At 51.4% G+C, this 16507-nt stretch overlaps 1 protein-coding gene across 2 annotated transcripts; it reads left to right on the top strand.

The window, feature by feature from the left end:
• The first annotated feature begins 1618 nt into the window (after positions 1-1618).
• PPIE (peptidylprolyl isomerase E) lies at positions 1619-16378 on the top strand. 2 transcript variants are annotated; one of them, XM_008712008.2, is made up of 10 exons: positions 1619-1704; positions 2649-2747; positions 4578-4621; positions 5088-5114; positions 6275-6356; positions 6865-6965; positions 9143-9266; positions 14499-14684; positions 15666-15808; positions 15987-16378. In XM_008712008.2, the coding sequence occupies exons 1-10, from the start codon at positions 1674-1676 to the stop codon at positions 16053-16055; spliced, it is 906 nt and encodes a 301-aa protein (XP_008710230.1). In that variant the 5' UTR covers positions 1619-1673; the 3' UTR covers positions 16056-16378. The 2 variants fall into 2 exon arrangements, with proteins under 2 accessions (XP_008710230.1, XP_040475246.1); XM_040619312.1 differs by having other exon boundaries at positions 15666-15749.
• Positions 16379-16507: the final 129 nt, after the last annotated feature.

Genomic DNA, 16507 nt, shown 5'->3' on the forward strand with positions numbered 1-16507 from the left:
GACTGGTGGGTAACTCCCGATGGCGGAAGTAGAGAACAGACGAGCAGAGGCAGGGATGAGGGAAAAGGCATGTGGTAAGGGCCGGAATTAATATGGAGGTTGGGGTTGACCTGACAGAGCCATGGCCCCTTGTCAAGGGCTCTAGGACTCTTGTTATCAGCATCCATCAGGGTTTAAGAAGGGAGCTCTGGAGAGTTTAGGTTTATTTTAAAGAAAGATCACCCTAGGAAAAAGCTGGAGGGTGGTCTGGAGAGAAAAAGCCACAACTCTTTCTTAGTCAACTGCATTAACCTGGTCTCCAGGATTCCACCCAATCCTTTCTGGCTACAATGGTCAGAGCACTATCTTAGAATATAAAATGTGACCACGAACTCCCCTTTATAACCTTCAGTAACCTCTCCAAGCTGCCAAATCCCTCACATGGCTTATGGGGCCCTGCTTGCTGTGGCCCCTGTCCACCTTTCCTGCCTGATCTCACGGTCCTCCCCTGCACCCTCTGGCCTTTCCATGCCTTGAGTGTGCAGAAGCGTCTGCCCTCAAATCTTCTCCCTGCTTCCTCCTCTCCCTGCTTCTTCTTCCTTTAGGCTTCAGCTTAGAGGAGACTTTATTTTATTTTGAGAGAGAGAGAGAGAGAGCGTGAGCGCACGCATGTTTGTGGGGGGGGGGGGAAATGGCAGGGGGAGAGAGAGAATCTCAAGTAGGCTGTGCCCAGCTAGGAGCAGGAGGTGGAGAGCAGAACTCCAGCTGCCCACACTGAGATCATGACCTGAGCCTAAATCGAGAGTCCCCCACTTAACCGACTGAGCCACCCAGGTGCCCCTAGGCTTCAGCTTAAATGTGACCTCAAAGAGGTCTTAACCCACAGCTCTATGAAAAATAGGTGGCCCCATTATCTTCTACCACACATGGCAATCTGTGACTTATGTATTGGTCTATTCCAAGAGTCACAAACGTTTTTCCTAGAGTCAGGGGTAGATACTTCAGGTAGGTCTCCAGATCTCGTAGTGTGAAAGCAGCCACAGACAATACTAAAAGAGACGAGCATGACTGTGTTCTGATAAAACTTTACAAACACTGAAAATTGGATTTCATAAATTTTCACTTGTGACAAGATACGCTTGTTTAAAAAATTCTTCCCATTTTTTAAAAAGATTTTATTTATTTATTTAACAGAGATAGAGACAGCCGGGGAGAGAGGGAACACAAGCAGGGGGAGTGGGAGAGGAGGAAGCAGGCTCATAGCGGAGCCTGATGTGGGGCTCGATCCCATAACGCCGGGATCATGCCCTGAGCCGAAGGCAGACGCTTAACCGCTGTGCCACCTAGGCGCCCCTCTCCCCATCTATTTAAAAATGTAGAAACATCTATAGCTGCCAGGTTGTCCAAGGGCACGCGGGTGGGGGCAGGGTGGCCCGTAGTTTACGGAGGGTTACTATTCGCGGAGCCCAGCGCTTCGGCCCAGGCCGGTTTCCACAGCACCCGGTACCGACCGCGTGGGGGCGCTGCAGCGCACTCACTCATGGAACCGCACCTCCCACCGCCCCCGACGCTGACTGACAGCTGGGGGCGGGGTCTGCGAGCGCCCAGGCGCGGGGGCGGGGGCCGGAGGGGCGGGACCGTGGGGAAGGGGGCGGGCTGAACGCAGGCTTCCGGCGGGTGAGCGCGCGAGCAAGATGGCTACTACCAAGCGTGTGCTGTACGTGGGTGAGCTGGCGCGGAGCTAGGCGGAATCGGGGTTTACCCGCCCGGAGTGGGGCTCGGCGTGGGGCAGGAACGCGTCCACGGTCGCGGAGGGTGGCGAACCTTTGTCTAGGCCGGATCGATGGCGGTATTGCTTTGCTTCGGGGAGTTAGCTCCAGACGTAGCTGTCTTTCCGGCCACCTTCCAAGCCGGCTGAGCTCTAACGGGAACCCCTTCACCTGCTGGGCCGGAAGAATTGGTAGAGGAATATTATGAGGCTCCAGATCCTCGCGCTCATTCATTTTACAGACCCTCACTGCAGCGATGGCTCAGCCCTCGCCCCTGCCTGCCCTCCTTTAGGGAGTTCCCAGACTAACCCGGTAGAAGTGAAAATAACCTCCGTAGCGAAGTTTGATGAGCGCTTTGTAGCCAAAGTAGGGGCAATTGTGTTTACTGAAGGGGAGCAGCAAGAGCAAAAACCCGAAGGTGTGAAATAGCCTTACACATGGAGCAAAGGGGTCATCTTCCGGGAAACCCAGAGAACTGAGGAAGCAAAGAAAAGAGGGTGAAGAGATTGGCAGGGCCCAGGTTATAAAGAGCCTTGTGTACGCTGCTAAGGAGTTTGTACTTTATCCTGAGGACAGTGGGAAATCTTTGAAGGCGTTTAAGCAGGGAAGTGATGGGTTAAAATATGCATGTTCCCAGGATCGCTCTAGTTGGCTGTGTGGAGGAGAGGGAGGCCAGTTAAGCGATTGCAGTAATCCTGGCGCTAGGACGAGCGTCTGCAAGAAGGGTGAAGAGGTGTGTTTCATAAGTACGGGTTAGGGAGCAAATGAGAAACGTGCTTATGTACCCAAAGGACTGGATGGAACAACTCCTCTCCTTGGCTATCACATGCTAACTGGGCTGCAAGGACTTCTCAAGAGAATGGAGGACAGTGGCTCAGAAGGCGCTTGGCATCTTTGCAGGGGGGCTGGCAGAGGAGGTGGATGACAAAGTTCTTCATGCTGCCTTTATCCCTTTTGGAGACATCACAGATATTCAGATTCCTCTGGATTATGAAACAGGTGAGTCCTTTTCATAGCATGTTCAGAATCCTAAGAGGAAGAGAACTTGAAAAAATTCTAAATATGCCTTCTAAATATGGTTGGTATGTAGGAAAGTTCAAGAGGGTTCCTCATTAGGGCAGCAGAACAGTGATCTTGATGCAGAAGGAATGTTCTGAGGCTTGTGGTTATAAGCTATGACATAACTTTGCAGAGGGTCCCATCTGTTGAATGTGAGATAACAAATTTTCAATAGCCCAGTAGGAAGATAGGTTTTGAGCTACATGGAAATCTGACTGTTGTTTCAAACCACCTGCTGGGTACCCCCCCCCCCTTTCTTGGCAGCTGTAATGTTAATCAGGACAGCAGGGAAGCTCAGCCAAGGGGCTTTGGCCTCTGCTCTCCTGGAGGAGATTTCCTTCAATTGGTATCACAGATACAGTGCAGTTTTTCTGTCTTGCCTTTGTTGTCTTTTTTTTTTTTTTTTTTAAGATTTGTTTATTTTAGAGAAAGTGCTGAGTGGGGGGAGGGTCAGAGGGAGAGAATCTCAAGCAGCCTCCCTGCTGAGCAAGGAGCCCCACTCAGGGCCTGATCTCACAACCCATGGAATCAAGACCTGAGCCAAAATCATAAGTTGGGCTTTTAACCGACTGAGCCACCCAGATACCCCAGTTAGTTGTCATTTTTAAGATTGGAGTTTTAGGCCTAAATCTGTCATCAACCCTACCTGATTATTAGCAAGGGCCTGGGCTCTTTATCTGTAAAAAACAATACAGGCGTACTTTAGAGATATTGCAAGGTTTGGTTCCAGATCACCACAACCAAACCAGTGTCTCAATAAAACGAGGCAAATGAAATTTTTGGTTTCCCAGTGCAAATAAGTTATGGTAACTATATTGCAGTCTATTAGGTGTGCAATAGGATTATGTCAAAAAAAAATAATGTACCACTTTAATTTAAAAATGTTTTAGGGGCACCTGGGTGGCTCAGTCAGTTAAGCATCTGCCTTCGGCTCAGCAGGGAGTCTGCTTCTCCTTCTCCCTGTGCCCCTCCCCCACTTGTACGCACACTCTCTCAAATAAGATCTTTTTAAAAATGCTTTATTACTAAAAAATGCTAACCATCATATGAGCTGTCAGCAAGTTGTAAACGCTAATCACAGATCACCATAACAAATATAATAGTAACGAAAAAGTTTGAAATACTGTGAGAATTACCAAAATGTGACAGAAGACATAAAGTGAGTCAGTCTGGTGCCAGCTGAATTGCCCGAGGCAGGGGTCCCTTCACTTTGTAAAAAACTGTGAGATCTACGAGGTGCAACAAAGCAAAGTGCAGTAAAACGAGGCACGCCTGTAAGGTTACGTTGGCTCTCTAAAGGTAGTGGTTTCATTAAATTAACACTGTTGTGCTTGGCCTTTCTAGTTAGATCAGCATTTTTCTGAGGATAAGGAGTGAGCATCCTAATCCAGGTTTTAGGATTCATGCTTTATGCACAGTTGATGCTCAAAATGTGGGCTCAATAATTGAGACATTAAATAACTTCATGTTTCTACTTGCCCTGTATGCAGAGGTTAAGGTTTTGATTTGGCTATGATAGAACTGACTGCCTGAAGGGTTAAAAGTATAGTTCATCATTTAGCCATGTTTTCTAAAAGACAAAAGTTCAGTATTGCCTGAAACGTTGTTTAAACTGGGAAGACTCGAAGTAGGAGATTCCTTCTTCCAGAATAGTGATTGGGTAGAATTTCTAGTGTCAGGATACAGCACGTGATTGATTTTCCTTGTGAGCATGTTTATTCCCATTGCACCCCCATGGTAATTACTTGGTTTTGTTTTCCCTTTTTTCAGAAAAGCACCGAGGATTTGCTTTTGTTGAATTTGAGTTGGCAGAGGTGAGAAAATTCTGTGTTGCCTGTCTTTGGCTTATTTTAGTTGTTGTTACTGGTTACAAAGGCAGCTGGTCTCCCGTTTGGTTAGGTTTCTAGGCCTCTTGCTGATGCTTCCATAGAGACAGGAAGTGCTGCTTGATGGAAAGCTTCCCACAGTTCATCAGATTGTAGACTGTTAACAGCACAGCCGTGCCCCTCTTGCTCCGCGAGCTCCTGCAGCTCTGCTCCCCTTCTGGCGCGTTCTGGCCCGGCCATGTTGGTGGGTATTTCTTAGGCCTTCCCCTAGATGGCAGACTGCTGCACCGCCAGCTCCAAACTCAGCCAGGAAGCGCGCTTTGTTAGACACACATGCAACCTAGGCTGGAGGTATAGATGTGACTTTCCCGTTTTGTTTTACTTTGTTTTTCTGTTGCTGAGTGTGTGTTCAGACGCCACGGAAGCTAAACCTGACCTTGTCTTTTCTCGGCAGGATGCCGCAGCAGCTATTGACAACATGGTATGGCCGAGAATCTTCACGCTGGCTGAAGTTGCTTTTGGGTGGCACAGAGGGTCCTTGTGCATCTGTCGGTTTGCCGAACTGCCAGAGTGACAGGGTTGCACGGGGAAGCAACAGCCGTCATCGTGTGAAAAGATTCACTGTGAATTGATCACTTATACGATTGGTCCTTACTCAAGCGTCCTCCCCCGGTTCACAGTGATATACATTCGAGTCCTTGTTATTGGCCAGTCTCTCACCGGCTGCCCCATGTCTAGGATAAACAGTTGCAAACACTGTGTTGCACCGTGAAATCGCCTATTTTGCAGAAGAGGCAGAATTTCATGAAGCTTCAGACCAATTACAAGTGAGGAGAGATTCCAGTAAGGATCATGGCAGGGTGTGCTACTGACGCCAGTGCTCTGAATATCCCGGAGAGTCTTTGGGAGTAATGAGGAAACGCGGGGCGTTTGTGCCCTCTTTGAGGTCTTTGTGATTTTTCACATCGGATAGGAAGTGCAGTGGTGTCCTGCCATAGTGTTGATAGAATTTCATTGGAAAAAACACTGCAAATTAACCGGCACCCGTTACATCTGTGCTCTACAAATTAGTACGTAGTTAAATCTGAATGTATACCAAATTAATTTCCCTTCTTTTTAGTTTCATCACAATGAAGTCCCAGTCCTTTTTATTTTTTCCTTCACATTTTACTGTGAAATTTTCTTCACTGCTCTGCATGGATTTCTGTGAAGTGACTATTCCTGGTACCAGTTATCTTTGGATGATACAATTCTTTATTCCTGTTCTGTTACCCATTCACCAAACATATTCCTCAGTCCTCAGACATCGTTTCTCACCATTTCAAAGCGGATCTTGCCTTTTGAAGGTGAACTCAAGTACTTGGAAGCTACTTGTATCCGTGTAAGCCCAGGGCACTCTGGACCTGGAGTCCCTTTCAGGAGCACAGGTCTTTGCTAGTATGAAAGAAAGGAGGTGTGTGGTGGGGGAATTGCCTGCGACCCCGGGGCTGCTGTGCGGCAGGCACAGAGCGTCTGTTAGGGGCTCACGGATTAAGGGAGAATAAATCATGAGCGTGTCTCGGGTGTATCAGAACAAATGCAAAACTGTCTGACTCCCTTAACCTGACAGATTGAAAGCAGCTAGGTTTTCAATCTTTTCAGAATGAATCTGAGCTCTTTGGACGGACAATTCGTGTGAATTTGGCAAAACCAATGAGGATTAAGGAGGGCTCGTCCAGACCAGGTGAGTGGGGGCAACCACGGATTCCCCGTCACGCCCTCCAGTGTGGCCTTAGTTGCATTTTTATCCCTATTTACTTGGAAGCAGGTGCTGAGCACCGCTCTGGGTGCCTGGGAGTAGGGGATGGCTCGTGTTGGCAGAGGGCATGAGCCACCTTTGTGAGAAATAAGAAAGTTTGAGCTTCTCAGAGTAATTGTTTGCATTATGAGAGAGACCCTGCCTGATCTCTTCTCTTTCCCAGTTTCCTCAGCACTTCGTTCCCGAGATGTTCCCATCAGGGGCTGGAACTGGCAAGGCTACTCCTTCCATCTTGGCAGAACTTAGCCTTGTGAAGAGCGGGACTTCAGGGCTGACATTCCCAGTGGAAACTTTATACTTGGGAGTTCCCTCAGACGAAGCCTCTGGCTGAGAGGGCCACTGAGTATGCTCCACTTCGCTGACCAAAGCAGCTAGTGAGCAGTTGGCCGACAGCTTGAATTTCTTAACATGTGTTCCATTCTTTTCCTTTCAGTGTGGTCAGATGATGACTGGTTGAAGAAGTTTTCTGGGAAGACTCTTGAAGAGAATAAGGAGGAAGAAGGGTCGGAGCCCCCCAAAGTAGAAACCCAGGAGGTGAGATCGAAGGCATGTCCTTCCCCGGGCGGGGCTGGCACTTTCCACAGGAGACTGGGTTTTATTTAAGTTTTTGTGGAAACTTGCAAATATGTATACAAAAGCAGAAAGAATGAAAAACGAAGTCTTAGTTTTGTGGTAAAGGTGGTATTGAGTGAGTGAAAGAGAGAAGCTCTAGGTCTCTCACCTGTGTGCTCTGTGTAACGAGCGGCTCTGTTCCTGCCCAGTCCTGCCCAGTCCCGCCCAGTCCCGGGTTGGGGTTGCCTGAGGTGAGGAAGGCCAGTGAGTGTTCCTGTTCACCCCTCCTGCCCAGCACCTCCTTCACTGAAGCACTTTGCACAGGCTCACGGTCTCCTTGTCCCTGCCCCGATGCAGGGGACGCAGGCCGGGGTGCTGGCACCTTCCCTCAGTCTACACGCAGGTTCGAGGCTCTCCCTCCCCAGAGCAGCCTGCCGGCACTCTCTCCTGACTCTGGGCATCCTTCTCTGGCTGGCTCCTTGGGCTTCTGTGAGCATTGTTCTCTGGATTTCTTTCTTGGCTCAGGGCGTCACTTTCCCTTCTCCTCGTGGCCGAAACAGTAGCAGTCATGGATTCTTGGCAGCCTCTCCTGTGCTGTCGCCTTTCCTGGCCTCTGTTCCTAGTGTCAGGCTGCAGACTTTTCGGGCTCACGTGTCCCAGGCAGCTTCGAGTTGCCCGGCATGGGTGCCCTCCTCTCTTTCAGCTTGTTCTCCATCTAGTTGATTTGCCACCACCCATCCGCACCCCCCGACCCACGCCAGAAGTTCGGTCGCAAAGCAGAGCACACACATGGCCTTCACAGTCAGACAGCCCCTCTTTAACACGGAGCCGCCACGTCTCGGATGCTGCTAAGTTTTCCTCTCACACCTTCCTGAGTCCCCCTCCCCCGTTTGTCCCACTGCCCCCAGCAGCCTCTCCTCCTGCACATACTTGCCGAGCCTGCAAACTGGTCTCCAGTGCAGTGCTCTCTAGTCCCTTCATCAGGACTGCGGGATGATCTGTTTGCAGACTGATCCTGACTCCTGCTAACCTTTCAGTGGCTCCCGTCGCCCATCCGAGGGATACGTTAAGGGATGCTCCCTAGCTCCTGTCCCCCCAGCTTGCCATCTCATTCCACCCTCTGGAAACCCAGTCTGTTTCCCTGCACGTCCTTGGTTGTGTGCAGACTGCGTAAGTGTTTATTACCTGTTCCCTTTCTGGGCAGGGGTTCTGTGAGGTTAGGGGCCTTGTATTCGGCATCTTATTAATTAAAAAGTGAGGTGGAGGAATGCAGTTAGGAGCATGGGCTTGGGGCTGGGGTGGGATGATTTAGGCTTGAATTCCAGCTTCACCACTTACCGCCCTCTTGGTTTGGACAAGTGACTGCACTTCACTGTACCTCCGTTTCCCCACCTATAAGATGGGGATAAACAGCGGTACGGCTTGATCGTCAGGGTGGTTGTAAAGAGTTGATGAGCTAACACAGGTGAAGATTGAGAATAGCCCCCTGCCCGCGGCAAGTGCCCCGTGCGTGTTTGCTGCTGCCGTTGCTGGCGGTAGACAATAGCAAGCCTGCCCTCGGCACCGGACCTCAGCACACGTCGGATAAGCTGAACCCCAAACCAGTTATGAACATTTGACTTTTCTCTTTGGAACGCGTGATGCCTGCAAATGTCTCCTTATCCTCTTCTTAGCCTTCTCTCCTTGGGGTAGAAAGCAGGGTCCCTCCCTCCCCCACTGTCTTCTGAGCGCACCAGAGGGCTGCCCTCCTGGCTTCCATTGTCGCCAGCCTGGGGGTCCGCGGGGCCGAGCGTAGAAGGAGGAGGTGCTGTCTGACTGGAGTGAGATGGGTTTGTGGGTGTGGAGAGCCGCGCACTGCGGGCAGGGAGGTGTGGGTCTGTGACCGCGGGCCAGGGTGCAGCGAGCTGGCGCGTCTGAGGGTGAGTGGGACGAGGTCCCGAGCCTGCGGGGCGGGGCTGAGGTAGCCGGTGTTCGGGGGTCCCGTCCCTGGGGGTCCGGCTGGTCCCCTGCGTTCTGCCGCCCCTTCCGTGGCCCAGGGCCTTCCCGGGCGGCCCCTTGCTGCAGCTCCCGCACATGGGCTCCCGGTGTGTGTGCAGAATACTCACTTTCTGCTTGGGGAGCCGGAGTGCTCGCCGACCTCACGATCTCTCCCGCGCCAGGGCGAGCCCGCGGCAAAGAAGGCCCGGTCCAATCCTCAGGTGTACATGGACATCAAGATCGGCAACAAGCCGGCCGGCCGCATCCAGATGCTGCTGCGTTCCGACGTTGTTCCCATGACAGCAGGTGAGCGGGACGCCGGGCCGGACGCCGGGGGCTGAGCAGTGGGCCTTCCCAAGGTGCTCACTGCCTCCGTCCTTGTGCCCTTGACACTGTTGCTGACCTCAGTTGACTTGAGGTATCTCAGATCCTGGGGTCTAGTAACAGATGAATGCGACCAGGCACTTTTGAAGCTCTACAGGTGCCGCTTTACTATTTTTTTTCTTAAATACAAGGAAACATGTATTCATGGCAAAACAAAACAGAACAAAAAACCGTACGCACATATTCGAACCATACTGAAGGCAGTCAGTAGAAAAGGTCCAGCTTTTCCCTCCTTTGCACGTCCAGGTCTACTCTCCAGAAGTAACTGCTGTTCACGAACAGTTTCTTGAGTCTTTCTAGTGCACATACTGACTTCTATTCATTCTTTTTTTTTTAACTAAATTTTATTCTGTAGACATACAGCTTAAAAAGTTCATTTCACAAAGCTTGTTTTGAAAAACAGCAGTCCCCTGGCCCCCGGTCCTGGCCCCGGACCTCAGCGCCCCACCAGCACCATCTACTCTTCACAGGCAGCCCGTTTCAACACCGAGCTGGTTCTTTGGGTTTTTACCTCCGTTTTGGTAGAGAAGAGATTTATGTTGCTACTTCTGGGTTTTTTTGTTCTAAACATCTGTTGGCTTCCCATTTGAGATAAGGAATCGGCTTTTTCAATCCTTTCACTGCCCCTTCATCTCCCTCACGTAGTTACCATAAGCTTGGTTAGGCCGTAGGGTATTGTGACTACGTAAGCATCGTACTTAGTAACCGCCTTTCATGCACAGCATTTTGCTTTCCTGGGATTCGTAATTGTCTTGTTTCCACACAGGCTTTGTCTTCTGTGGCCGTATTCCCGATGCTCCCCCTAATTCTGCTGCCTGTGTAAATCTCTCATCACGTTCTCACACACCAGACACTCTGTCAGTTTCCCTCTCCTGTGGAAGTTCCTCCTCGGAGCCTGCTGACTCTCCCCGGCCTGGACCGTGGCTTTCCAGGCTCGCTGCACCAGCGAGTGTCGTGGGGTCTCCTGTGTTCGCCTCTTAGGCTGCACTCTGGTTGTCTTCTTTCTTGGTGTAGTGCCTCATTTTAGTAGAAGACATCCTTCCGTATGTGTACCTTCCCGCTTGATGGATAGTTAGGGTCTAGAATTCTAGAGAAGTCTAATGTCATTCTGATTCTTGATGCTTTATGTAAAACTTCTGTTTTGTCTAGTCCTGAGCTGTCCAGTATAGTAGCTACTAGCCATATGTGACTATTTACATTTAAATTAAATAAAATTAAAATTCATTTACTTGGTTACGCTAGCCAAGTGCTTAAGAGCTGTTCGATTGCCCTGTCTAGAGGCTTGTAGGGTGTCTGTCCTGTGTTCTGAAACCATATGCTTTTGGATGGATCTTACACGGATCTGGATTTTCAGTGGGCCCCACTGTATTAGTTTCCTCTTGCTGTTGTCACAGATTACCACACACTTAGTGGTTATGACCACACAAATTTACTGTCTCCCATTCTGTAGGCCAGACATCCTGTGGGCTACCATGAAGGTGGTGGCCGGGTCCTTGCCTTCTCGACCGGAAGCCCCAGGGGAGGAGGTTTCCAGATATTCAGGTTTTCGGCAGAATTCAGTTCCCTGCATCTGTAGGACCGAGCTACCCCATTTCCTTGCTGCTGTCAGCTGAGGGCTATTCCCAGCTTCTGGAGGCTCGCGGCCCCCATTCCTCCATCTTCAGAGCCAACAATGATGGATCCAGTCCTTCCCACATTTTGAATCTCTCTAACCTCAGCTGGGAAAAGCTTTGTCACAGGCTCATGATTATCTTAGGCTCATCTGGATAATTGGGCTGCTTTCCCCATCTCGAGGTCCATCCATAACCCTAATCACATCTGCAAAGGCTCTTTTGCCATAACACATTCTCAGCTTCCAGGGACTGGCATGGATGTCTTTAGGGGGCCATTACTCTATGTACCACACCCACAGGACAGTGTTTTATCCTGTGGTTGGGAAAATTTCTTTGTTATTTCTTCGCTTTTGTCCCCTCTGATTTCTGTCTTCTTTCTGGAACCTTCGTAAGTGTTCTTTTTCTGTAGCACTCTGTTTATTTCCCAGAGGTAATATCATTTCCTCTTTCTGGGGACATTACTAAAGTTTTTTCTTCCTGTAGTTTATGTCTCAAGTCACTTTTTCCTGAGTTACTATGTTTTGCTTTGTGTTTGGTCTGTTTGTTTTGGTCTTTGCTTTTCACATGACATACCTTCCTTATACGTAAGAATGGGGCCCTAACAATGTGCTTGGAAACCTCCTAGGCATTGCTACAGCTTGCTGGCTGCAGCTTCCACTGTGGGGTGATTCAGTTGGGGTCTCTCTCTGTCAGAGCCTGCATGTCCATTCCCCGACTTATATTCTCTCGGACAGCTTGGAGTCGCCTGAGAAGAGTCTCGTCTCCTGCTACTAGCCATCATGGTGGCGGGAGATGGGGGCAGTATATACGCTTTCATTCAATCTGTCTTTGTCGTTACGGTACCTCAGCCCCTGGCCACGTCTAGTATATCCCAGTCCAGAGACCTCTGTGTTAACCTGCCAGAGAGCAGACCTCCGGCCGGCTGCCCGCGGAGGTGGAGGGAGGATCTGGGGCTTGGCTATTTTCTTAAATGGCCTTTCAGCCAACTCTGCTGTTTTGAGAACTACCTTTGCCCTTGTACCTGAGCTTTCGGCATTTCTGCAACATAAAGCGAGTTGCTTCTCAGCTCTACCAGCTTAAGATTCAGCTTTCTTTTTCTTTTCTTTTCTTTTTTTTTTTTAATGTTTCAAGTTTTTATTTAAATTCTAGTTAGTTAACATATAGTATAATAATAGTTTTGGGAGTAGAATTCAGTGATTTCTCACTAGTGGTTTGCCTCCCTCTCTTTTTTTTTCTTTCCCTTATGGTCATCTGTTTTGTTCCTTTTTGTTGTTGCTTTTAAAGATTTTTATTTATTTATTTGACAGAGAGAGAGCACAATTGGGGAGAGGGAGAAGCAGTCTCCCTGCTGAGCAGGGAGCCCAGTGCGGGGCTCGATCCCAGGACCCTGGGACCATGACCCGAGCTGAAGGCGGCCGCTCAACGATTAGGTCAGCCAGGCACCCCGTTCTATTTCTTAAATTCCACATATGAGTGAAATCATGTGATATTTGTCTTTGACGAACTTATCCCGCTCAGCATAATACAGTCTAGTTCCATCCACATCGTTGCAAGTGCAAGATTCCATTCCGTTCTGTGGCTGAGTAATACTCCACGTGTACACACACCACGTCTTCTTTATCCATTCACCAGTCGGTGGACGTCGGGCCCCTTCCGTAGTCTGGCTGTTGTCGACGCTGCTGCTCTAAGCCTCGGGGCGCAGGGACCGAGATTCAGCTTCCTGAAGTCTCCTACGTCGGGTGTGCTTCATCCGTTTGTTTTCTGGCTTTCAAAACTTTAGTGTTGCCGTTGTCTCCCCTCTTTGTCTCTCTCTCTCTTTTTTTTTTTTTTTTTTGGCCTTTTTAACCATTTTTAAGTGTACGGTTCAGCGGCATTGATTGCATTCACAGTGTTGTGCCGCCATCACCGCCGTCTTCAAAATACCGAACTGCTGAGCGCGTTAACCCGCTCCTCGTCCTCTCAGTCCCTCCCTCCCACCCCTGGCGGCCTTAATCCACGCTCCGTCTCTGGATTTGCCTGGTCTGGACATGTCCTGTAAATAGAATCACACGTATGTGGTCCTTTCCTTTGTAACTGGCTTTTTTACTTGGCATGTTTTCGGGGTTCATCATGTTACAGTATGTGTTGGGGTTCCATCCCTTTCTGTGGCTGAATAATATCCCATTGTCTGGATATGCGACATGCTGTTCATTTGTTGATGGATACGAGCATTGTTTCCACGTTCTCGCGGTCGTGAATGATGCTGCCGTGGACGTTCGTGGACAAGTATGTTCTAATGCCCGTTGTCAGCTCTTTTGTGTCTGTACCTCGGGGTGGAAGTGCACTCGCGTGGCAATTCCGTGTTTACCTTTTTGAGAAATGGCCAAACTCTTTTCTGCAGTGGCTGCACCACGTTACATTCCCACCTCCAAGGTATGAGGGTCCCGTTTCTCTGTGTTCCTGCTGGCACTCATCACTTTCTGTTGATTTCGCCGTCCTAGTGGGTGCGAAGCGGCCCCCCATCTGGTTGGGATTTGCGTTTCCCTGGTGGCTCACGGTGCGGAGCTTACGGGTCATTTATAGATCTTTGGAGAAATGCCTTTTACCCGTTTGTCAACTGGGTTGTTTGTCTTTCTGTTATGAGTTGTTATAACTCTGTTAGGAGTTTATTATGTATTCAGGGTGTTGAACTCTCACCAGATGAGATTTGCAAATACTTCCTCCCGTTCTGTGGGTCGCCTTTTCAGTCTGTTGAGGGTCCTCGTTTGCACAAAGGTTTTTAGTTTGGATGAGGTCATTTATGTTTTCTCTTTTGTTATCTGTGCTTTGGGTATCGTATTTAAGAAACTGTTGCCACATCCAGGTTCTTGAGGATTTGCTCCTGTGTTTTCTTCCAAGATCCTGTTTGGTTTTTGTTTAAAAAAAAAAAAAAAAAATCAGTAGCCCTCCACGTAGAGTGGGGCAGAACTGGACCGCAGGTGTTCTGTTTTCCTTCTTCACCAGCGTCCCTCTAGACCTTCACAGCGTGAGGGTCACAAAGGTTTGGAATACATGGCATATTTTACAAACACCAAACAAATACAGTTTATCAGAATCCAGCTACAGAGGTTTTGTGTTTCGGGGGGAGGGGCGTTTTTGCTTTGTTGTTTCCTCAAAGGCCTGTGTTATTAGAGTACATGGGCTAGGAGCGGTGGGAAGGGGTCGCTGTCGTGGGCAGCCACCGCCCTGACTAGTGTCGGATGCCCATCCCGATGGCTACGAGTGTGCCAGAGGTGCTCGCCACGCTGCACCACCTGTGGTTTTCCTGATGCCGCCCCCCCTCCCCCCCCGCTGCCAACCCCGGTCCCACGCCCACCACGCGGCCCATCCCAGAGCCCATCTTCACATGGTCGAAGCAGCTCAGCTGGGACTGCCCGTGTGGCCCCACGGCCCCTGGCATCTCGCTAGCGGCTTTGCTGGCTCCCTTGCACGTCTCCCGTGGAACACGAGGCAGGGCTCACCCACGGCCCGAGGAACGGGTTTTGTTTTCTGACCTCCGCACCTCTTCCTTTCTCCCCGCCAGAGAACTTCCGATGCCTGTGCACCCACGAGAAGGGCTTTGGCTTTAAGGGGAGTAGCTTCCACCGCATCATCCCCCAGTTCATGTGCCAGGGCGGCGATTTCACGAACCACAACGGCACGGGGGGCAAGTCCATCTACGGGAAGAAGTTCGACGATGAGAACTTTATCCTCAAACACACGGGACCAGGTGGGAGCCGATGGGGCGCGGTGGTGGGCGCAGTGGGCGCGGGGCTTTCGGGTCTGCAGGCGAGCCGGCCGGTGACCCAGAGCCAGCGAGCGGCCTGGCCGGAGTCGGGGAAGCGGCGTCCATCCATCCACTCCCACCCCCGCCCTGTGCACACCCACTGTGTTCTGGCCGGTTCTGGGGCCCGCCGTGGTGAGCTGAGTGCCTCAGCCCCGCTGCCCCGTCTCTGTCAGATGTATCTCTGTGAGTGGTCGGTTCCCCAGCAACTAGAGAAAGACAGCGACTGTGCTGAGTGGTCATCTTGAAATCTAGGACTACACTTCTTCAGGGGCCTGGGCGGCGTTGCTAGGGTCCCTCAGTTAATCATGCTTCATCCCTGTCAGACACGCCGGTTGCTCCCTCCCTTCGCTCCCGAAGCCTCCACGTTGCCCTCCGAGCTGATGCGTGGCCCCCTGCGTCCCCCCCCACGCCCGCGCTGCCTTCCCTCCAAGGACAGGGCCTGAGCTGTCTCCCTGCGGCCGGCCGCTCTGCTCGTGGCCTGGACCCCATGCCCTCTCTCCTCCCTGGAAGCATGGCTGCCGTAGCTGCCCCCTGCTGCCTGTGTCCACGGCCTCTGCCCTGCTAGATCAGTCCAGCAGCGGAACAGCGAGTGGTATCGATCTTTAAAAAAAAAACCATCCCTGACTTGTGTGAGCTGTCATCCGTGCCTCTGAGCCCCTTGTAGGGAAAACTTGTTGGAAAGTTGCGTAGACTCCTGCCTTTTGTTCTGTCTGTCCCCTGCAGCCAGACTTCGAGCCCCACCTCTCACTGAAGCCACTTTCACCACAGATGCCAACAGCATCCGTCTTGCCAGTGCCGGTTCTGCACCCTGGGCCTGCATCCTCGGCAGCATTTCCACTGCTCCCTCTCCTGCACAGACGGCCCTCTGAGGGCTGAGGGCCGAGGGCCGGCGGCAGGGGCTGACGTGCGCCTTCTCTCCCACAGGCCTGCTCTCCATGGCCAACTCCGGCCCCAACACCAACGGCTCCCAGTTCTTCCTGACGTGCGACAAGACCGATTGGCTGGATGGCAAGCACGTGGTATTTGGGGAGGTCACAGAAGGCCTGGATGTCCTGCGGCAGATTGAGGTGGGGGGCTGCCCGGCCCTGGGTGCGCAGCCCCGCGGGAGAGCTGGAGCAGGCGCTGTGTGGCCTGGAGAGAGGGGCCGAGGCTGCTTGCACGGGGGAGCACCTGGGGAGGGTGTCCCTGAGCTGCTCCTTACTCTCCACCCTCCCTGCTTTCTCCTCTTCCTCTGTCCCCACAAAGGCCCAGGGCAGCAAGGACGGGAAGCCAAAGCAGAAGGTGATCATCGCCGACTGCGGGGAGTACGTGTGAGTCCGCGCACGCTGTCTCTGCACCGCCCCTGCGTATCCAGGAGCCGTCCGCCTGGGAACCAGCACGTGAGGGTGTCCCCCTTGGTGGCGCAGGGGTGTGTGTCATGACCCTTCTTGGGGTCAGCTTGGAGCAGCTCTTCCACAAACATGGCCTGGGCTCCCTCTGGCTCGTTCCGAGGTGTGGCCGTGGGCCCGGGAGCTCGCAGAGGCGCCGCCTTCCCCACTGTGGACGGGCTGCACGTGGCCTTTTCCAGGCCTTTGCTGCCACGGCTTCTCCTGGGCCCACCAGTGGGGCTCCTGGTAAAATAAATTCTAGTTCTTGTACCGCCGAGTCCAGCTAGTTCCTGGGACTTGTCAGAGATTGCGTCTGTGGCTAAGCTGTCCTGCTGAACTAGGCCTGCAGAGGGACAGGGCATAGCTTTTATTTCCTCCCTTGGGTGGGATTCCCCGAGA

The sequence above is a fragment of the Ursus maritimus genome, unplaced genomic scaffold (genome assembly GCF_017311325.1).
Source record: "Ursus maritimus isolate PB19 unplaced genomic scaffold, ASM1731132v1 scaffold_32, whole genome shotgun sequence".
Classification (NCBI taxonomy): domain Eukaryota; kingdom Metazoa; phylum Chordata; class Mammalia; order Carnivora; family Ursidae; genus Ursus; species Ursus maritimus.